Source organism: Hyperolius riggenbachi, chromosome 4 (assembly GCF_040937935.1).
Source record: "Hyperolius riggenbachi isolate aHypRig1 chromosome 4, aHypRig1.pri, whole genome shotgun sequence".
NCBI lineage: Eukaryota > Metazoa > Chordata > Amphibia > Anura > Hyperoliidae > Hyperolius > Hyperolius riggenbachi.
Genome location: NC_090649.1, coordinates 156461125 through 156484153, shown reverse-complemented (window position 1 = coordinate 156484153; position 23029 = coordinate 156461125). Strand labels below are relative to the sequence as shown.

General features: G+C 45.2%; 1 protein-coding gene across 2 annotated transcripts in view; it reads right to left on the bottom strand.

Moving 5' to 3' along the window:
• Positions 1 to 23029, bottom strand: part of VEPH1 (ventricular zone expressed PH domain containing 1) — a 471495-nt gene that overhangs the window by 431282 nt on the left and 17184 nt on the right. For both annotated transcript variants that reach the window (XR_011031377.1, XM_068280844.1), the window contains exon 2: positions 4113 to 4348. Coding sequence is in view for 1 of the 2 variants with exons in the window: in XM_068280844.1 (XP_068136945.1) it covers positions 4113 to 4250 (138 nt within the window). In the remaining variant the exon portion in view is untranslated. The remainder of the gene's footprint in view (positions 1 to 4112; positions 4349 to 23029) is intronic.

Here is a 23029-nt window from a genome sequence, read left to right as displayed (position 1 = left end):
GCATACTATCTGCACATGCTGTATTGGGGGGCATACTATCTGCACTTGCTGTGTTGGGGGGCATACTATCTGCACTTGCTGTGTTGGGGGGCATACTATCTGCACTTGCTGTGTTGGGGGGCATACTATCTGCACATGCTGTGTTGGGGGGCATACTATCTGCACATGCTGTGTTGGGGGGCATACTATCTGCTCATGCTGTGTTGGGGGGCATACTATCTGCACATGCTGTGTTGGGGGGCATACTATCTGCACATGCTGTGTTGGGGGGCATACTATCTGCACTTGCTGTGTTGAGGGCATACTATCTGCACATGCTGTGTTGGGGGGCATACTATTTGCACTTGCTGTGTTGGGGGGCATACTATCTGCACATGCTGTGTTGGGGGGCATACTATCTGCACATGCTGTGTTGGGGGGCATACTATCTGCACATGCTGTGTTGGGGGGCATACTATCTGCACATGCTGTGTTGGGGGGCATACTATCTGCACTTGCTGTGTTGGGGGGCATACTATCTGCACATGCTGTGTTGTGGGGCATACTATTTGCACTTGCTGTGTTGGGGGGCATACTATCTGCACATGCTGTGTTGGGGGGCATACTATCTGCACATGCTGTGTTGGGGGGGGGCACACTACATGCACATGCTGTGTTGGAGGGCATACTATCTGCACATGCTGTGTTGGGGGGCATACTACCTGCACATGCTGTGTTGGGGGGCATACTACCTGCACATGCTGTGTTGGGGGGAATACTATCTGCACATGCTGTGTTGGGGGGCACACTACCTGCACATGCTGTGTTGCAGGGCATACTATCTGCTCTTGCTGCATGGATGGGTGGTGCCAGCACTGCTATTCTATATGCAGGCTGACAATGTTTAAAGATGTAGTGGACCGCATCTAAAAGTAATACATTTTGAGAGTGGGGGGCCACTGAAAAAGCCTCAGGGGGCTGCATCTGGTCCTGCGGGCCTTAGTTTGAGGACCACTGCTGTAGAGGAACTAAAGGTGATGCAGAAAGTGAACACCAAGTAACTCTGTGGTGATAGGAGCACTTGGGGCTGTGGCTACTAAGCGGATATCGAGTATCCATCAGATCCCAGGAACATCACAGCTCTCTGTCCAGAGAGTGTGGCAGTGGATACTGTGCATACCCTCAAACTCTTCAACCTCTAACAGAGGTAGTGGCATTGATGGAGACACATACCAGTTATAGGAGTACAATATATATGTTACGGCCAGAACCCGAAGTGTGGTCACTTCGCGTTCTGGCCAGCCACTTCGGGTTCTGGCCGGCCAATGTGCGAAGTGACCGCAGCGCAGCGGCCAATGTTAGAAATGTAATGTTTCAATGTTTAAAACCTGCTCAATTTCATGAAATATAGCCGGCGGCAATGCAATAGATGAAGCCGCCGGCTTTCGCACTGTCTCCTCTCCTCCTCCTTCCCCTCCGCCTCTCTCCTCTCTCTGCCTCCTATACAACATACGGAGCAGCCGGGGACAATGCGTGACCCGGAGAGTCGTTCGTCGCGGCAGGGGAAGCAGAGCGGGGAGGCTGCAGACATTGCTTCTGCCAGCACCCGCTCTGCAGGAACGGCAGGATTCCCCTGCCACGACGAACGACTCTCAGGGACACGCGTGTCCCCGGCTGCTCCGTATGTTGTATAGGAGGCAGGGAGAGGAGAGAGAGGCGGGGGGGGGGGGGGGGGAAGGAGGAGGAGAGGAGACAGTGCGAAAGCCGGCGGCTTCATCTATTACATTGCCGCCGGCTGCATTTCATGAAATTGAGCAGGTTTTAATACATTGAAACATTACATTTCTAACATTGGCCGCTGCTCTGCTGCCACTTCGCACATTGGCCGGCCAGAACCCGAAGTGGCTGGCCAGAACGCGAAGTGGCCACACTTCGGGTTCTGGCCGTAACATATACAATGAACATATACAATATTGTGCAAAAGTTTTAGGCCTCGTTCACATCATTTAGCGCAGATGGCTGTGCAGGGTCCGAACGCAACGCGTTTGATCGCACACCATCTGTGCTACTATGCGCTGCGCTAAAGATCCCATTCATTACAGTGAATGAGATCTGCGCTGCAATTCCCGAAAATGCAGCAGCAGCGCGACAGCGCATCACTCTGCTGCGCAGCACATATGATGGGAACGGTAGAAGGGCTGTCTATGCCCTTCTACCATTCATGCGTGTCGCACACTATGCGCTCTGCCAAAATGCGCATGGCAGCGCGCATAGTCTGAACGAACCCTAAGGAAGGATGTTGTAACTAAAGGCGCATACACTCGCCAGACTTTTTCAAACTACGGGTTGCAAGACCCGCCTGCGGGGCGCTTGTTCTGACAACAGTTGCACGTGAGTACAAGCTGTCGTCAGACTGGTTTTGACTGATCCACTCTGACGACTCGTAGTTTGAAAAAGACCGACGTGTGTACGCGCCTTACAGCTGTGTACACACCCAAGATAAAACTCAGCAGAAGTGGCCATTATCAGATCTAGCCTGTGTACAGTGGCCCCCAATTAGTGTTGGGCGAACACCTGGATGTTCAGGTTCGGGTCCGTTCTGCCGAACATGGGCCAGATGTTCGGCATGTTTGGCCCGAACCCCGAACTCAATGGAAGTCAATGGGACCCCCGAACATGCCGCTTTTGGGGGCCCTATGGGGTCGCAGGCATAAGGGGGGAGCATGCCCCGATCGCGGGGGGGGGGGGAAATCGGAAATTCCCCCCACCCCCTCCTCCGCTAGCGCTCCCCCCTCTGCCCGCTTCCCCATAAAAAAAGTTTGCGGAAAGTTAATAGTACCTGGTGGCTGGCTGGCAGTGGTGAGATGAGTGAGGAGGAGTCCGACTAGGAGACGCGTTGAGGCCGGGCAGCGGGCGGTTCAGCGGTAGTACCCTTGTGGTACTTCCGCCCTTTCTCTGACCTCACGTCCTCTACGTGATGACGCATACGAGGGTACGCGTGACGCGTACCCTCGTATGCGTCATCACATAGAGGACGTGAGGTCAGAGAAAGGGCGGAAGTACCACAAGGGTACTACCGCTGAACCGCCCGCTGCCCGGCCTCAACGCATCTCCTAGTCACTGCCAGCCAGCCAGCCACCAGGTACTATTAACTTTCTGCAAACTTTTTTTATGGGGAAGCGGGCAGAGGGGGGAGCGCTAGCGGAGGGGGTGGGGAGAATTTCCGACCCCCCCCACGATCGGGGCATGCTCCCCCCTTATGCCTGTGACCCCATAGGGGGGCCGTATTCGGGCGAACAGGGCCCCGTTTGGCCGAACAGGGGCCCTGTTCGGGGGGCATTGAGTAGTTCGGGCGAAACCCGAACTAAAAGGCCGAACACCATCAGGTGTTCGGCCGAACTCGAACAGCACCCAAACAGTGGCGAACACTGTTCGCCCAACACTACCCCCAATGCCTCTGCCAGCAATCAGCCCAGAACATTGATCTCCCCACTGATCACACTATGTGACGCTACTCGCGTGCTGCTCTGTCAGTCTTTAAATTCCAGCCTCACACGCCTCTTACGTAAACTTACTGTGTGCCCCGCCCCCAACCCAAATGTTACCCTTTATTCATCTTTGAGGGTCTCCAATTGAGGTGGTCATTACTTTTTGCATTCAATTTACATGAAAGTCAGAAGAATTAGCATCTCATTGAACATCTCTAATCTTCAACTTAGGGGTCACCCGACTTCCCCTTCCAGTTGGGTAGCAAAAGCGCCGAAGCACACAGAGCTGCTTTTCATCCAGTCAGTGTTGTCCTGACTAATTCTACCCCCAGCCACCCCCCCCCCCCCCCCCCATTAATTATTCTACTGGTTTTTTACCATGGGCATAACAAAACCGATAATCCAGAGCAACAGAGCAACGTGCACATACGTTTCCACTGCTCCACTCTCTATTCTTCACTCTGCAGCGTGGCATTGTTTCTCCATAAGACCCCACAGTGTAGCCACAGCAATGTAAGTATGTGCACACTGTGCTGCTGCTTTTATTAAGGGGGTCCAGAAGTCACAGGCAGGCCACACTGCAGCCAGGTTTTTTAGTTGGTGCTTTTTTGATAATAGACATAAAAGATAATAAAAAGTGCTTACTGAAGAGGATGATATAATCTTGATTTGTTGCAGAGCTTGAGAAAGGCTGCTTTCAATTTCAAAATCATCTAAAGAGAACAGGTCCCCTGCTCTGGAAAGATCTTTCTGCTCCAGTACCAGCTGAAACAAATGGTGCATGACTGTTATTCATTCCACAGACTGGCATTTGAATCCATCCAGCAGTTCACTGCATCATTTCAATGATTGCCTATATTTCATTTTAAATTCATGTTTCTCTAGAAAAAAACAAACAAACATAAAATGAGGTTAATGAACTGAAGTATAATCAGTATGTATACAGTATGTATACTTTTATGTGACATATACATGACTGCACATTCTATAGCATGCTTAAAGTGTTCCTGAGATGGGGAGCAATAAAAAAATGTATACATACCTGGGGCTTCCCCAAGCCCCCTCTAGGCCTGATCGCTCCCTTGTCATCCTCAGTTGCCTCCTCGTTTGTCTGCAACTAGCCCTGGTAAAGTTTACTGTCAGGGCCAGCCGGTGCAGGCAAGCACGCTCCCCCCATCTCGCTCTCATTGCTGGGAGTGTTCTGCGCCTGCACGGTAGTACTGTATAGGTGCAGAACGCTCCAGCCGACGTGAACGCAGCGTGACAGCGATCAAGCCGGAGGGGGCTGGAGGAAGCACCAGGTATGTAGATTTTGTTATTTTATGGCCATTTCAGGTTATTTTATAGCCATCACAGGTTCCCTTTAACAACTGGATTAAAGGGAACCTGAAATGAGAGGTACATGGAGGTTGCCATATTTATTTGCTTTTAAAAAATACTAGTTGCCTGGCTGTCCTGCTAATCATCTTCCTCCAATACTTTTAGCAATAGACCCTGAACAAGCATACAGGTGTTTTCACATGGCAAGATCAGGTGTTTTCACATGGCAAGGAAATGAGCAGCGCTACTTAACCTATTTTGGTTCCTAGACGTAGAAACTACGTCCAGGAACCATGTGCGCTACCGCGCGCTCCCGCGGCCGATCGGGCGCGTGCAAGCGTACTCCCGGCCACGGATTCGGTAGCCAGGGAATCAATGTATCGGGCTATGGTGCCCGACCACTGATTCCTCTCCCCCTCTGAAAAAGCGACAGCTTCTCTCGGAAGCTGCGCCTTTTCTGGCCGTTCCCTCCCCGATGCGTCACTCTAACTGTGTGTTACGCTTAGAGTGACGTCATGTAAACAAACTCATGGCCGCCATCTTGTAGCCAAAAAGTAATACTACAACTGAAAGTCAAAATAAATTAAAATGGACACACATTTACATTATAAAACTATTGTTTACCTCCCACCCTCCCAAAACTACCCAAATAAAATGTTTACTATAAAAAAAAACAACATTACAATAAAAAAAAAAACATGTAAATATTTACCTAAGGGTCTAAACTTTTTAAATATCAATGTAAAGATGAAATATTTCTATATTTTTTTTTTATTTTAAACTTGTTAATAGTGATAGATGCAAAATGGAAAAAATGCACCTTTATTTCCAAATAAAATATTTTTGCCATACATTGTGATAGGGACATAATTTTAACGGTGTAATAACCGGGACATATGGGCAAATACAATACGTGAGTTTTAATTATGGAGGCATGTATTATTTTAAAACTATAATGGCTGAAAACTGAGAAATAATGAATTTTTCCATTTTGTTCTTATTCTTCCTGTTAAAATGCGTTTACAGTAAAGTGGCTCTTAGCAAAATGTACCCCCCAAAGAAGGCCTAATTGGTGGCGGAAAAAACAAGATATAGATCAGTTCATTGTAATAAGTAGTGATAAAGTTATAGGCTAATGAATGGGAGGTGAACATTTCTCACGTGAAAACCACGGAACCTGAATGGGTTAATAACAGATAAGTGCCTACCTGCAAGATAGTGCAAGCCCCACTTGTGGGGTAAAATACACACCTAGAATACACATGACCTGTCTACCACTGGAGGATGTTGGTTTCCTGTAACAACGTGCATGCAACTTGTTAAGTACCCGTCCCTCCCACTGCGAAGAAGTCATCCTCGATGGGAGGGGACCTAACACTAACTAAATCCTAACCTATGCATATGCATAGCCTGGGTGCGCCACCAAGTAAAATTGCGCAAAAGGTGGATCAGTGCATCACCAGGCCGCCTCCAAATGGCCTACAATCAGAGGTGCGCTGAGCCCCCCCAGAAACTGCAAGCGCACCTTGAACCCAAACAGAAGCTCTGCATAAACACCAAAAGCAAGGCTGTTAAGTGGAAGCAGCTGACCAAAAATGAATTAAGTTCGTATATGGCAAGGAAATGAGAAGCGCTACTTAAAAACAGATAAGTGCCTACCTGCAAGAGAGTGTATGCCCCACTTGTGGGGTAAAATACACACCTAGCATACACATGACCTGTCTACCACTGGAGGATGTTGGTTTTCTGTAACAGCTTGCATGCAACTTGTTAAGTACTCGTCCCTCCTTTCACAAGCCCCCTAGTAGGCCAGACCGCACAATGCCTTCCAACCGGTTTCAGCACACAGACCATGCAATATGTGGTCGCAATCAGTGCGCAGAAACCGCTGGGAATTTGGCAGCAGACCGACCAGAAGGGAGCCTGTGAGTTACGCTAATACAATTTACACACTATTTCAGGGTATAACTGCCAAAATCCTACAGAAGGGTAGGAGTCCTAACTATACCGAGATTAATACCTGCAAATAAAAACACACTCTATTTTATCTAGCTATCAACAATAGTAGCGACTCTTCAGAAGCTAGAGTTCAGTTTGTGCGGCTGAATAGCAAGTGTAGCTAAACAAATAAAATGGCTTTTTATAAAGTCTTTATTATAAGTGCAACATAATTAATATATACAGAAAATCATTAAAATCAACAATTATGGAGAGTTTAGTAGCACAGTATAAAAATGAAAAGGGAAGAAAATACATACCGTATATACTCGCAAGCAAGCCGACCCGCATGTAAGCCGACCCCCCCACTTTTACCCCAAAAAACAGGAAAAAATGATTGACCCTCATATAATCCGGGGGTAGGAAACGCTGGACGTGTGATCCCCCCAGTATGTCACAGTATAGCTAGTATAGTGCCCAGTATGGGGAGGTAGTGCCTCAGTATAGCTAGTATAGTGCCCAGTATAGCTAGTATAGTGCCCAGTATAGGTAGGTAGTGCTCAGTATAGCTAGTAAAATGTCCCACTATAGCTAGTATAGTGCTCAGTATAGCTAGTATAGTGCTCAGTATAGTGCTCAGTATAGCTAGTATAGTGCTCAGTATAGCTAGTATAGTGCTCAGTATAGCTAGTATAGTGCTCAGTATAGTGCTCAGTATAGCTAGTATAGTGCTCAGTATAGCTAGTATAGTGCTCAGTATAGCTAGTGAAGTGCCCCAGTTTAGCTAGTATAGTGCTCAGTATAGCCAGTATAGTGCTCAGTATAGCCAGTATAGTGCTCAGTATAGCCAGTATAGTGCTCAGTATAGCCAATATAGTGCTCAGTATAGCCAGTATAGTGCTCAGTATAGCCAGTATAGTGCTCAGTATAGCCAGTATAGTGCTCAGTATAGCCAGTGCTCAGTATAGCCAGTATAGTGCTCAGTATAGCCAATATAGTGCTCAGTATAGCTAGTATAGTGCTCAGTATAGCCAGTATAGTGCTCAGTATAGCCAGTATAGTGCTCAGTATAGCCAGTATAGTGCTCAGTATAGCTAGTGAAGTGCTCAGTATAGCCAGTATAGTGCTCAGTATAGCCAGTATAGTGCTCAGTATAGCTAGTATAGTGCTCAGTATAGCTAGTATAGTGCTCAGTATAGCCAGTATAGTGCTCAGTATAGCTAGTATAGTGCTCAGTATAGCCAGTATAGTGCTCAGTATAGCTAGTATAGTGCTCAGTATAGCCAGTATAGTGCTCAGTATAGCCAGTATAGTGCTCAGTATAGCCAGTATAGTGCTCAGTATAGCTAGTATAGTGCTCAGTATAGCCAGTATAGTGCTCAGTATAGCTAGTATAGTGCTCAGTATAGCCAGTATAGTGCTCAGTATAGCCAGTATAGTGCTCAGTATAGCCAGTATAGTGCTCAGTATAGCCAGTATAGTGCTCAGTATAGCCAGTATAGTGCTCAGTATAGCTAGTATAGTGCTCAGTATAGCCAGTATAGTGCTCAGTATAGCCAGTATAGTGCTCAGTATAGCCAGTATAGTGCTCAGTATAGCTAGTGAAGTGCCCCAGTTTAGCTAGTATAGTGCTCAGTATAGCTAGTATAGTGCTCAGTATAGCTAGTATAGTGCTCAGTATAGTGCCCCATTATAGCTAGTATAGTGCCCCATTATAGCTAGTATAGTGCCCCAGTATAGCTTGTATAGTGCCCCAGTATAGTCAGTATAGTGCCCCAGTATAGCTTGTATAGTGTCCCAGTATAGCTTGTATAGTGCCCAATATAGCTAGCATAGTGCCCCAGTATGGGTAGGTGGGTGGGTAGGTGCTGTCCCTCCCCGCTCCCCCCGCGGCCGCTGCTGCTATTACCTTAGGCGGCGCCGCTTCCTCTATCCCCGTCCTCCTCCGGTAACTACTAATTCACAGCAGCGCGCCCCTCGCTGCTGTGATGACGCAGGAAACCATAGAGAGCGGTTCCCATAGTAACGGCCGCTCTCTATGGTTTCCTCCGTCATCACAGCAGCGAGGGGCGCGCTGCTGTGAATTAGTAGTTACCGGAGGAGGACGGGGATAGAGGAAGCGGCGCCGCCTAAGGTAATAGCAGCGGCGGCCGCGGGGGGAGCGGGGAGGGACAGCACCTACCCACCCACCCACCCATGACTCGCAAGCAAGCCGACCCCCCAACTTTTGGCCCACTTTTGGGGGGTCAAAAATTCGGCTTGCTTGCGAGTATATACGGTAAGTTCATGTGGAAATATGTCCTTTCTGGTAAAACACGTGCAGTTCTTGGTTTCAGTTCAAGAGCCAAAGTTCAAACAAGATGGCCACTGCCCGTCCTCAAGGCAGCAGCAGGCTCACATGAAGATTGAATCAGAGGAAGGAACTGCAGGAGGAGGCCCTGGCAAACACTTTTGAATAAACCACAATTTTGGGTGGAGTCTCAGGTTCAGCCTAGGGGCTGGACAGGGTGCAGTTAACCTCCTGGGTGGGTTTCTGGTGTCCACCAAATATGACAGTTTTCATATCTCAGCTTACGCTTCCTGCACACACATAACAGTCACAGATTCATATTCCTCAGAATATGCCAGTTCATATGACATGAAACTTGGGAGCTTTTGCATGCCCGGTTACGAAGTAGCGGAATACCTCAGGTTCTGGGTATGTCAGTGGCCTCAATTTAATATTAAAATATTCACCAGATCTCGACCAGCAGAATGAGATAACTTTCATACCTCTCATATGAATGGTGTTCCTTAACCACTTTACCCCCGCGCGTCCGTATTTCTCCGCCCCTTTTTCCATCCTTTAAAAACCAGGGACGGAGAAACACGTACTTTCCGCGTTCCCGACGCTGCCCGCGCTCCCGCTCGTAAACACGCCGCCCGCCGCTAGTAAAACCGCCGCCGCCCGCTCGCCCAGAGATCAATGAACGGGAAAATCCATTCCCGTTCGTTGATCTAAGCCCCGCAATGATCAGCTGCTCTCCTATGGGCAGCGCGATCATTGTGAGAAAAAACTCACGTGTCCAGCCTCCTTATTCTTCCTCCAAGCTTCCGGAAGGAAGCTTGGAGGTCGCATTAAAACAAAAAGTTACTGTGGCCATCTTGTGGCCAAATAGTAAACTACACCCTACACATTTTTCACATACAAATAAATGACTTTTACACATAAAATTAACTCATTACCTCCCACACTCTCCATTTTTTTTTTTTTTTGTAATTAAAAAAAAATTAAAAAATTTACAATTAAAAAAAATACATAAATAGTTACCTTAGGGACTGAACTTTTTAAATATTTATGTCAAGAGGGTATAACACTGTTACTTTATAAACTATGGGCTTGTAATTAGGGATGGACGGAAAAAACTGAAAAAAATGCACCTTTATTTCCAAATAAAATATTGGCGCCAAACATTGTGATAGGGACATAATTAAAATGGTTTTATAACCGGGACAAAAGGGCAAATACGTTTCATGGGTTTTAATTACAGTAGCATGCATTATTTAAAAACTATAATGGCCGAAAACTGAAAAATAATTATTTTTTTCCCCACATTTTTCCTATTTTCCCATTAAAACACATTTAGAAAAAAATAATTCTTGGCATAATGTCCCACCTAAAGAAAGCCTAATTGGTGGCGAAAAAAACAAGATATAGTTCATTTCATTGCGATAAGTAATAATAAAGTTATAGACGAATGAATGGAAGGAGCGCTGAAAGGTGAAAATTGCTCTGGTGCTCAGGGGGTAAAACCCCTCAGTGGGGAAGTGGTTAAACAGGCAAAAAATCATATGTTTAGTACTGAAGGAAAGTCTCCGGCGTGTCTAGACCCCTGCTGTGTGCTGCCGTTCACAGGTAACTGTGATGAGGTTAATTACCTGGTCAGAGTTGTGACAGGTACTTGTGAACTGTCTTCTGGGCTCTCTGCATTCTAAAGTAGGTTAGGCCAAATGGTATCCTTTTCAAAGGGCATGTTCACACTTAGCTGTGATCTGCCTGTGAGAGGAAATCCTTTGTTCCTTGCTAATTAAACAAAACCTTGGGCCAGTCACAGCCAAAAGTCTTCATGAAAATACTTTCTCTAGCAGCTATGAAAGCTAGATTTCCAGAAGAAGACCCCCCTAGATATAAAATCTTGATCTGACAACGCAATGACAATTGGTTCAGGAAACCGATTGCGATTGTGTTTTCTGGTCTCACGGCTCTTCCGTGACACCTCCCCCCAAGGATAGAGGCTTAAGCCAGGCATCCACAAGATGTGTGGCGTTGCTGCTAATCTGGCTGACGGGTCTCGAGCTGCCGGTACAGAGGGATAACTCATTGGAGCCTACGGCTCGGTTCACTTGGACAGGTCGCTGTCCGCTACCCTCTGGTTTGACCCGACATGGACCTTTCTGGAAAGGGCGTTTGCGCCACTGCGTTCGGATGTGGCGTCTGCCAGGACTGCTGACAATGGGCAGTAGGTCGGCCAGGTCAACAGTCCGCCCAACGCAAGGGTTCCTTGCTAAGTGGCTGTGGACCTAAGGGAACCCCGCGGGAATCCCTGGACCTTCCTAGCTCCTGACAGACGGCACATGCCTTGCAGTATCTTGCTACATCCATGTTCATCCTGGGCCAATAAAACTGTTTTCGAATACAGGCAAGTGTCTTGCGGACTCCTAAGTGCCTGGCCAGAGGGCTGTCATGTGTGCGGAGTGCAGCACATGCCCCCTGAATGCACTCGGTACCACAAGCCACCTGGTATTCGCATGTGGGTTACCTGAAGGGGCTGTACAGACTCACTGTACAGTCTAGCATCTTCCCAGTACACCTGGAAAGCGGCTCCGTCTGCGAGGGACTCAGAGGCTTGCTGCCTGAGCACCTCCAGGCTTGCGTCACTTTGTAGCGCTGCTGCGAATGCAGCACTGTCAGTTTCAGCTAACTGGCTCATGTCACATGAAGTCAGCGGCTGAAAGTTCTCACCACTGGGGTCAGTACTGAATGCGGCGTTCGGCACTGAGCCCACGACCCTTGCAGCACTCTGGGTGACTGCTAGCACAGACCCAGCTATTACAATAATTGGCATTCTTCACATCATTGACACATGCATTAATGACAGTAACAGATACAGTACCATTTTCATCACAGACAGTTTGTACATTAAACACAGGTACCTTTGACTCCGGTACTATGGAACCCGGTACCCTTGAACTGGGCACATTCAACCGACCTCCCCCTGGTGCTCCTCCCAGTGTGTAAAGTACCTGGTGGTGGGCAGAGAGTTCGTCTCCTTCCGTGAGCGTCGAGGCGGTTGCGGCAGGTTCGTAATAGGGCACGAGCTTGCCCAAATCAGTCCCCAATAACACAGGGACTGGGAGATCATCCACAACCCCAACAACCCTTTCTTGAACCCCCACCCCCCAGTCGAGCTTCACTCTCGCTTGGGCTATGTGTAAAAGGGTGCCCTCTACTCCAGTAAGGGCAAGGGATTTGTTGGAGCAGATGCTCTCCTTTGGCACAAGGAGCCATATGCAATTCACTTTTTCACCTGAGTTTTCTCCTAGGTGATAATTTTAAACTTGTCAATAAAATGCATTTTAAGCCCCCAGAAGGCAAGAATATGCTCAAAATAATTTTAATAGTACTTTTTCACCAACTTTTTGGTACTTTTTTAGTTGAAAAGTACTGGAAAGTTATTTAAAATCAAAGATGAAAAATTATCTCCTGGGAGAAAACTCAGGTGAAAAAGAGAATTGCATATGGCCCAAGGTGTGAGTGAACTAACGTGATATCTGCTCCGGGGTGTCTCGGAATCCGGTGACAATCTTGTCGTTCACTCTAACAGGCTGCTGCTGGTCGGTTCGGTCGCGGTTTTCCTTTCCGCGGGCAAACAAAACAAATTCTGGAGATCCAGGCTGTGGTTCGCAGTCTGGTTGCATCTGCTGTGGGCGAGGTACTGGTGGTCCAGCTGCTGGTGGTATCTGTCTCCGCTCAGGACAGTCGAATTTCATGTGTCTGGGCTTGCAGCAGTAGTGACAGGTGACACCCTCAGGTGCTGTAGGCCTGGGTGCAGCAGCTGCGCTGGGTGGCCTCTGTGACAGATGGCTCACAGGGGCAGGAGGGTCTGCCAGGGTATTGGGCTGACCTCCTCTCCAGCTAGATGGTGCAGTTCTGCGTGTGGCATCTGGGTAGTCACAAAGGTTTCAGCGAGGTCTGCAGCAACAGTCACTGACTCAGGCTTCAGTTCCAGCACAAACTGTCGTACATCAGCAGGCCAAATGTTCAGAAACTGTTCTAGGACTATCAAGTTCTCCAGGACATCATAAGACCCTTTGGTATGGCCCAGAGTCCACTGTCGGAGTGTGGTGAGTAGACCACTGACAACATCTCGAGTCGGTAGATTTTTTCTGCCAGGACCTGAACTTTTTGTGATAGGCTTCTGCCGTCAGCTGATATTTAGTAATGATAGCATCTTTTATAGCGGCATAATCATTATCTTTTTCCACAGGTAATTCTGCGAAAGCATCAAGCGCTTTGTAGCGCAGCAAAGGTGTCAGATGTCTGGCCAACTGGTCTTGGGACAGACGATACTGACGGCATGCTTTTTCAAAAGATCGCAAAAACAAGTCAATGTCTTTTTCAATAGTAGCAAATTTAAAGTTTGCACTTACGTGGAAGTTGTTCCTTCAGCAGGGAGGCTGGGCGATGAACTCCGGCTGGCCTGTTGAACCTTGGCCATGTTCAGTTCATGCTGTCGTTGGCTCTCCTGCTCAGTGGCATCTCTTTCCGCCTGGCGTTTTGCAGCAGTGGCTTGGCGCTCCTCACGCACCTCTGCAGCTTTGGAGCACCTCTCGCACTTCCAAGTGTCGCAGGTACTTCTCTTGGTCAGTCTCCATTAGTTTTTGTAATGCCTGCTGCATTAGAGGATCAGCACGAATGGACAGTCCAGTACTGGCCAGAAAGTACTTGGAGAAGCTTCGAGACCGGGGTCCATACTGACAGTCTCCTGTGTAGTCGTAGTTGCAGCAGGGCCCTCAGGATGCTCATACTCTGTACACATAGGATCTTCAGCTTCTGGTTCCCCTTGACTTGGAATAGAAGGGCCGGTGTCCTCCTCAGTGGACACATCCAGCACCCGCAGTTGCTGGCTATCCCATCTGTACACGTCTACTATCAAGTCCTGTTTTGTCTTGTGGAGGATGTCAATTTTCCTCATTTCACAAAGATTTTCCAGATCTGCTTGCCACATGTTCTTGTAGTTCCCGGACATTTTCACGCCAAATAAAATAAAACTTTTGGGGAGGGGTACTTGCTACACGGTCTCTCTGTATATATAAAAAATATATTGCATTCAGCTACAACACCAACGAATTAGTTCATTTCTCGACAGGGCTAATTAGATAGCGCTATCTGAGATACTTTCAGCACAACACAGATCCCAAACGCTGTCACAAGCCCCTTAGTGGGCCAGACCACACAATGCCTCCCAATCGGTTTCAGCACACAGACCATGCAATATGTGGTCGCAATCGGTGTGCAGAAACCGCTGGGAATTTGGCAGCAGACCGACCAGAAGGGAGCCTGTGAGTTACAGTAATACAATTTACACACTATTTCAGGGTATAACTGCCACCTTCCTACAGATGGGTAGGAGTCCTAAATATACCGTGACTAATACCTGCAAATAAAAACGGTTAAACACACTCTATTTTATCTAGCTATCAACAATAGTAGCAACTCCTCAGAAGCTAGAGTTCAGTTTGTGCGGCTGAATAGCAGGTGTAGCTAAACAAATAAAATGACTTTTTATAAAGTCTTTATTATAAGTGCAATATAAATAAATAATATATACAGAAAATCATTAAAATCAACAATTATGGAGACTTTAGTAGCGCAGTATAAAAATGAAAAGGGCAGAAAATACATAAGTTCATGTGGAAATATGTCCTTTCTGGGAAAACACGTGCAGTTCTTTGTTTCAGTTCAGGAGCCAAAGTTCAGACAAGATGGCCATCCTCAAGGCAGCAGCAGGCTCACATGAAGATGGAATCGGAGGAACTGCAGGAGGAGGCCCTGGCAAACACTTTTGAATAAACCACAATTTTGGGTGGAGTATCAGGTTCAGCCCAGGGGCTGGAGAGGGTGCGGTTAACATCCTGGGTGGGTTTCTGGTGCCCACCAAATATGACAGTTTTCATATCTCGGCTTACGCTTCCTGCACACACATAACAGTCACAGATTCATATTCCTCAGAATATGCCAGTTCATATGACATCAAACTTGGGAGCTTTTGCATGCCCGGTTACGAAGTAGCGGAATACCTCGGGTTCTGGGTATGTCAGTGGCCTCAATTTAATATTAAAATATTCACCAGATCCGGAGCAGCAGAATGAGATAACTTTCATACCTCTCATATGAACGGTGTTCCTTAAACAGGCAAAAAATCATAAACTCTTATGTATGTTTAATACTGAAGGAGAGTCTCCGGCGTGTCTAGACCCCTGCTGTGTGCTGCCGTTCACAGGTAACTGTGATGAAGTTAATTACCTGGTCAGAGTTGTGACAGGTACCTGTGAACTGTCTTCTGGGCTCTCTGCATTGTTCACACTTAGCTGTGATCTGCCTGTGAGAGGAAATCCTTTGTTCCTTGCTAATTAAACAAAACCTTGGGCCAGTCACAGCCAAAAGGCTTCATGAAAATACTTCCTCTAGCAGCTATGAAAGCTAGATTTCCAGAAGAAGACCCCCCCTAGACATGAAATCTTGATCTGGCAATGCAACGGCAATCGGTTCAGGAAACCGATTGCGATTGCGTTTTCTGGTCTCACGGCTCTTCCGTGACACCTCCCACTGCGAAGAAGTCATCCTCCATGGGAGGGGACCTAACACTAACTAAATCCTAACCTGTGCATATGCATAGCCTGGGTGCGCCACCAAGTAAAATTAAAAATTGCGCAAAAAGTAGACCAGCGCATCACCAGGCCGCCTCCGAATGGCCTCCAATCAGAGGTGCACTGCGCCCCCCCAGAAACTGCAAACGCACCTTGAACCCAAACAGAAGCTCTGCATATACACCAAAAGCAAGGCTGTTAAGTGGGAGCAGCTGACCAAAAATGAATTAAGTTAGTACATGGCAAGGAAATGAGCAGCGCTACTTAAAAACAGATAAGTGCCTACCTGCAAGAGAGTGCAAGCGCCACTTGTGGGTTAAAATACACACCGAGCATACACATTTTCTAGGGGAGTTCAGCGCACCTCTGATTGGAGGCCATTCGGAGGCGGCCTGGTGATGCGCAGATCAGGTGTTTTGACAAACATCTGACAAGATTAGCTGCATGCTTGTTTCAGGTGTGCAATTCCAACAGGCAACTGGTATTGTTTAAAAGGAAACAAACATTGCAGTCTCCATATACCATATATACTGATTGTTGCTTTTTTTTTTTTTTTTTTTTTTTTTTTTATACGATTCGACCAATCTAATCCCATTTTTGATCGGAAGTTTTGAATAACTTGTTTGACTTAACACACATGTGATCATAAAAACAACTTGCATGAAATTTAGTTGCTTCACTCTTTGGCTCCCGGTCTCGTCTTTGTCACACAGGCTACCGCGATTCCTCCACAGTGACCGGTCCTACTTCTAATATCACTAATATGTGACTTGGAAGCCAACTTACCTGTGGAATTTCAAAAATACAATTATACAAACACAGAGGTATGGAAAACATTTGGGGCCCTTAGTGGTAGGGCCCCTTTAACTCTGTAGGGACCTCATTGTGGTGAAAAGGTCTAGTACTGAATGCCTTTGCATGCAAACCATTTTGGAAGCGAACATACTCCATTAATGCCACTGAATGCAAATTTATTCAAATAAGGCAACTACATTTCATGCAAATTGTAATTATCATTACTGGAGTTCCACATAATATGTGTAGTTGAGAGTCACCCTTTAATTTTGAGCTGATAGTGGGGTCAGCTAAGCCCTTGCATAATTTGGTCCTGCAGTTTGAATGTCCATACTGTGCCTTTAATTTGCTGACTGGCTTCTGCAGACTATTTATAAGGCAAGTTGCTGCTTTGAAGTCAGTTCAGTTTTTGTAAATTATGCTGGAAGTACTCTACTCTAAGCCATTTTATACATAACGCATTCCTGCACACCAACTAGCAACGGTACAGAATGTTTAGTTTTATATATTAAATCACAGGAAGATTAATGTTTAATTTTAGAGAGGGTTTTGTGCACAGTCCAAAATACATTAACAGCTTCGGCAGAGTTAATCAGTAATCAGCTTAAATTACTGGAATATTTCTTGTAGAAAATGGTCTTGTGTGATGGTAACATATTCAGAAGTGATAAATCATGCACTAAGTAAATCTATGGGCTACATACAAGGTCATTACGTCAGTACAGAGGAAAACACTGTATGCAGTTTACATTTATTAGATTGGTTTCAGCATCAGAAACACTCCCTATATCTATAGATTGCTATGTATTGTTATGTAACCACACCCTCCCAGCGGTGCTTAGCAATACAAAATTCTCCCCACCCTCCTCCAAAGCATTCAGGAAGACCAGGTATTATGTCTAGTGACTTTGGAACAAGGAGTACAAATAAATAAATTACACAGCACTGCACCTGCCAGCAGTAAAGATGTCACCGCCTATAATACATTGCAGAATGTAAATCAGGGAGAGGAAAGTGTGAAGAAAGATTTTACATTGTGCAAATACTAAATAATTTATAAATTAATATTGCAAAGAATACATTTTTAATGACCCCTTGGACAATGCCTAAACTGCTATGGATGTTGGATCTGCATTTGATGTTAAAGGCAGCCACTGACAAAAATGACCTGTCCATGACAGCCAAATAGTTGAAAAAAGCTTCTTGTGCAACCTCTGCTCATTGTTTAGCAGTGAAAACAAACAAGAGGATAAGCACCATCCTATGAATAACATTTGTATTAATAGAGGAAGGAATGTGCTAATTGGGTATAGCAGTATTCATAAACAACAAAGAGAAAAGGGTACCCAATATACAGCACCAAACCACTCCAATTATATTCAAAATACAAAATTCTTTATTTGATGAAATACAAACACAATTAAAACAATATTAAAAATCACCAAAGGTGATAGCAGCGGTGTGCAAAGATGGTCAATAATTAAGTAGTAGTTAAATTCAATATAAACAATATCATTGTCCTCACACTCGAATAATCCAGTTGGTGAGTATAAATTAGATAAACAGAGAACCCTCAGTATATATGTGTAAAGGCACTGGACCCAATGTAAAGTGCACTGTGCAAAAAAACTAAATAGGTAAATAAGACTGGGATATGAGTATACAGACCCAGATGAGCAGTGTAAACCAGATACTTGAATCCGCAAGAGAGGGAACTACAATATGCAGAAAATAGGGGAGAAAGAATGAACCTACGTGTAAGAGAGCCTCTCTTTGAAGCGGGATGAGCCCGCGTGATGCATTAAGGCGGCGGCGGTGTACCTTGGCGTCCTCCTCTCTTACACGTAGGATATAGGATATACACATATAGAATAAACAATGTTTTGTTGTTTTCAATATGCTAATCTGTTTTAAAATAAACCACTGTTCTAAACTACTAGATACATTGATATGTAACAACAATATGTAATAACAAAAACAGCACTATATACTTTTTACACAAAGACAACTTTTTTTTTGTATACAGTTGCTGAGCATTTTTTGTAACTGTTGTAGATTTGCCAGTCCCCCAGTGTGACCCACTCCCTGCTCCAAGTAGCACCCAATGTCACCATTTCTACCAGCAGCACCCATTGTGATCCCCTGTACCCAGTACCACCCCATGTGACTCAAGCTTCCCAGTATAAATCAGTGTGCCCTCCATCCTCACTCCCCTGTAGCACCCACTGTGCCCCAACCTACCGTATCCCAGCACCCAGTGTGATAGGTACAAAAAAACCTGCTGCAACCGTTACTGTAGCTTAAAAAAATGTGGCCACTGCCAGTTTAGCCCCATCTGCTTACTCCACCCCTCGTTCATCTAAATTTATGGGTATCCAGATTTTTGGGAAATTTTGCCCATGAAAAATTAGAAATTATGTTGGCAACCCCGCCCAGGAAACTCTTGGATGAGGCGATTGTGCGCCTCTTCTTACACGAGCGTGGCCACACTGCACCTGCACGAGCAAGGTCTGCGCATTAACACAGAGCCACTCGTGCGTAAGCAGCTCTGACTGCTGCGCAAGTGTAGTGTGGCCATGTTCATTCCTGAAGAGAAGCGTGAACCCAATCCTGTTCCTCACATTCCCTCGTCAGCAATCAGCGCTTGGTGATGGTGGACTGGAGAATGGTGTGGGAGGCCTCTAAGGGATCAAAAGGCGTCCCTCTTCTTAGGTAAGTATATGACTGTTGACCCCAAGGTTTACCTCATACACTTTAACCACACCCAGTTTGAACACATGGGTATGCTGGGGGGAGGTGGCGACTGATTGCTGTGAGCTGAAGCCATAGCTGAATCATAGCCTATGAGGGAGCAAAGCTTTAGAGTGACTGGGAGAAGGGAAGGAGGCAGAAGCCTTCTGTATATTGTAAATAAGAATGTGCAGCAGGTCATTTCTCTCTGATTTTACAACAGCTTCAACAACCGTGTTTTATGAAATGCATATAAAAAAATTACGCTGGAACTTGGTGCTTTAACAATTCTTTGTCGACGCTTTGCCACATTGCATTAATATTCCTGCATGAAAACGAATGTGCAACTATTAAACTACTGCTGCGTGGCCAGGGAATCTGAAGAATGCAGATTAAATCAGCTTTATGAGAATGTCATGTGATTGTAAGCAGTGTGAATCTGAACCTAATGTCTAAACTGAGAGAAAGCTTGGCTTGAGGTAGGAATAGAACAAGCAGAAGCATTTTATATTTCGTGAAACAAATTGCCATAACTTCAGAAAGACAATACAATTGTTTAACCACTTCACCACTGAGGGGGTTTACCCCCTGACCACCAGAGCATTTTTCACCTTTCAGCGCTCCTTCCATTCATTCGTCTATAACTTTATCATTACTTATCACAATTAAACGATCTATATCTTGTTTTTTCCACCACCAATTAGGCTTTCTTTAGGTGGGACATTATGCCAAGAATTATTTTATTCTAAATGTGTTTTAATGGGAAAATAGGAAAAATGTGGGAAAAAAATTAATTATTATTTTTCAGTTTTCGGCCATTAAAGTTTTTAAATAATGAATGCTACTGTAATTAAAACCCATGAAATGTATTTGCCCTTTTGTCCCGGTTATAAAACCATTTAAATTATGTCCCTATCACAATGTTTGGCGCCAATATTTTATTTGGAAATAAAGGTGCATTTTTTTCAGTTTTGCGTCCATCCCTAATTACAAGCCCATAGTTTATAAAGTAACAGTGTTGTACCCTCCTGACATAAATATTTAAAAAGTTCAGTCCCTAAGTTAACTATTTATGTATTTTTTTTTTATTGTACATTTTTAATTTTTTTTTTATTACAAAAAAAAAAAAATTGGGAGTGTGGGAGGTAATGAGTTAATTTTTTGTGTAAAAGTAATTTATTTGTATGTGAAAAATGTGTAGGGTGTAGTTTTACTATTTGGCCACAAGATGGCCACAGTAACTTTTTGTTTTAATGCGACCTCCAAGCGTCCTTCCGGAAGCTTGGAGGAAGTACTTGGAGGCTGGGTAAGATCACAATGATCGCGCTGCCCATCGGAGAGCAGCGGATCATTGCGGGGCTTAGATCAACGAACGGGAATGGATTTTCCCGTTCACTCCGGGCGAGCGGGCGGCGGCGTGTTTACTAGCGGCGGGCGGCGTGTTTACGAGCGGGAGCGCGGGCAGCGGCGGGAGTGCGCAAAGTACGGATTTCTCCGTCTATGGGGGTTAAAGGATGGAAAAAGGGACGGAGAAATTCGTACGGGCGGGGGTAAAGTGGTTAAAGAATTTTGGTTATTTGGCTGCAGTAATGTCTGAATCACACCTCAAATAAGCATGCAGCTAATATTGTCAGATCTGACGATAATGTCAGAAACACCTGATCTTTCTATGCTTTTTCAGGGTCTGTGGCTAAAAGCATTAGAGGCAGAGGATCAGCAGGATAGCCAGGCAACTGGTATTGCATAAAAGGAAATAAATATTGCAGCCTTCATATCCTTCCTACCCCTCTCACTTCAGTTGTCCTTTAACACTGCAGGTAATGACTGAATCAAGCCCAAAGATTGCTTTTGAGCAAAACAAAAAGTTCTGTGGTTAAAACGCAATTACTGCACCACTATTCTGAATAAGGGGTGGTTAGGATATAGTAATCAATGTGATTTATGGGTGCGGGGCGGCACACAGGTGATCCCAAGGTGCACATACCAATATCACTAGATCCTGGTTTGAGGTGTAAATGGAACTGCAAGCTGCAGTAAAAACAACACTACATATATCTAGTTTCCTTCTGTAGAAGAATCACTTATAAGGATAAGAGGCTGATACAAAAGCAAGGCAGGAATCAATAATGATTCAAAGAACTACTTACAGAATCATGGTTTCCTATCCTGGTCAAGACAGCTAATTTTGGCGCAGAGTTGAGCCACTGATTTGGACGCCACCATAGGCCGTAATGTGAATCACCTGGCATCGGTCCCACTAAACTGGCTCAGTTGCGGAGGGGCCGTGCATGCACAGATCAGCCGAATGGCGCAACTGAGCCAGATTACCGGGTCCGATACCAGGTGAACGGAGGCACTCGGGAGGACGGCGAGGGACATGGGGCTGGAGGAAGCCCTAGCTAAGTATAAAATCTTTTAAATAGCCCATCTCAGGTTTACTTTAAGCCTAACCCAGGCTACAACCTGAGACAAACCATTTGATTTAGATTAATAATCATATGCATTAAAAATTACCATATTTCCATTCTTTGTGTTTTTCAACACATGGCAAAAGATAAAGTCATGAATCCACTGGAGGGCTTATGGTTTCCTTAAAGCGGTATTAAACTCTGACATAATATTCAATTCAATAAAATGTGTTTTCCTACTTTTTAAAACCCATATAGTTAGCATATTTGTTTTTCGTGCACAAGTATTATTATTCATTTAGAAATTACAAGTATAGTTTATTTGCTTTCAAAGCTACAGTATTTATATATTGTATTGTACCCAGGGATTATTTCTGAACTGTCTCTGATCTGCACACGTTACCTCATCAGATGCAGATCTTACTGCAGGGAGCTTTCTATTGAAAAAGTAATTACTGTGTTTACCTGCTTGAATGCGGTTCTGCTAAAAAAAAAAAAAAAAAAAAAAAAAAAAGATGTGGTAGTATTATTATTATTATTATTATTATTGATTTATAAAGCGCCAACATATTTCGTGGCACTGTACAAAGTAAGAAACAAACATGGGGTACATAATAATACAGACAATGGTGTACACCAATATACAAGATACATAATTAGTGACAAAATACAAAGAATGATACAAAATACAAATTATCGAATTGGTAATGACAGTGATAAAATTAACACGATGAATAAAATGTATAATGGTTACCAAGACACAAAAGGGGGAGAGAGCCCTGCCCTTGCGAGCTTACAATCTAAAGGGAATGGGGGGGGGGGGGGGGGGGGAACAGGAGGAGGGGTAGTATGCAGCAAATATATAGAGGCTTTGTGCTTTAGGATACCTAGTAGGAGTGCAATTTGGTCTTAGTACAAAGGGAAGTGGCCTAAGGTAGAGCATATGCTTTTCGGAACAAGTGTGTTTTTAGAGAGCGTTTAAAGGTAACAAAGGTTGGCGAGTGACGGATGTGTTGTGGGAGGGCATTCCAGAGGAGGGGTGAAGCGCGTGCAAAGTCTTGTAAACGTGAATGTGAGGAGTTGATTCTAGAGGAGGACAACAGAAGATCATGTGCCGATCTAAGATTGCGATTGGGTTTGTATCTGGAGATTAGTGAGGATATGTACCGGGGAGAGAGATTGTGGAGAGCTTTGTAGGTTAGGGTTAGGAGTTTGAACTGAATCCTCTGGTTAATTTGCAGCCAGTGAAGAGCTTGACAAAGAGGGTCGGCAGAGGAAGATCGAGAAGAAAGATGAATGAGACGAGCAGCTGAGTTCAGTACCGACTGGAGCGGGGCCAGTTTGTTAGACGGTAGTCCACAAAGTTGTACGTTGCAGTAGTCCAGACGAGAAATTATGAGAGCATGTATTAACATTTTAGTTGTGTCTTGAGTGAGAAAGGGACGGATGCGAGATATGTTT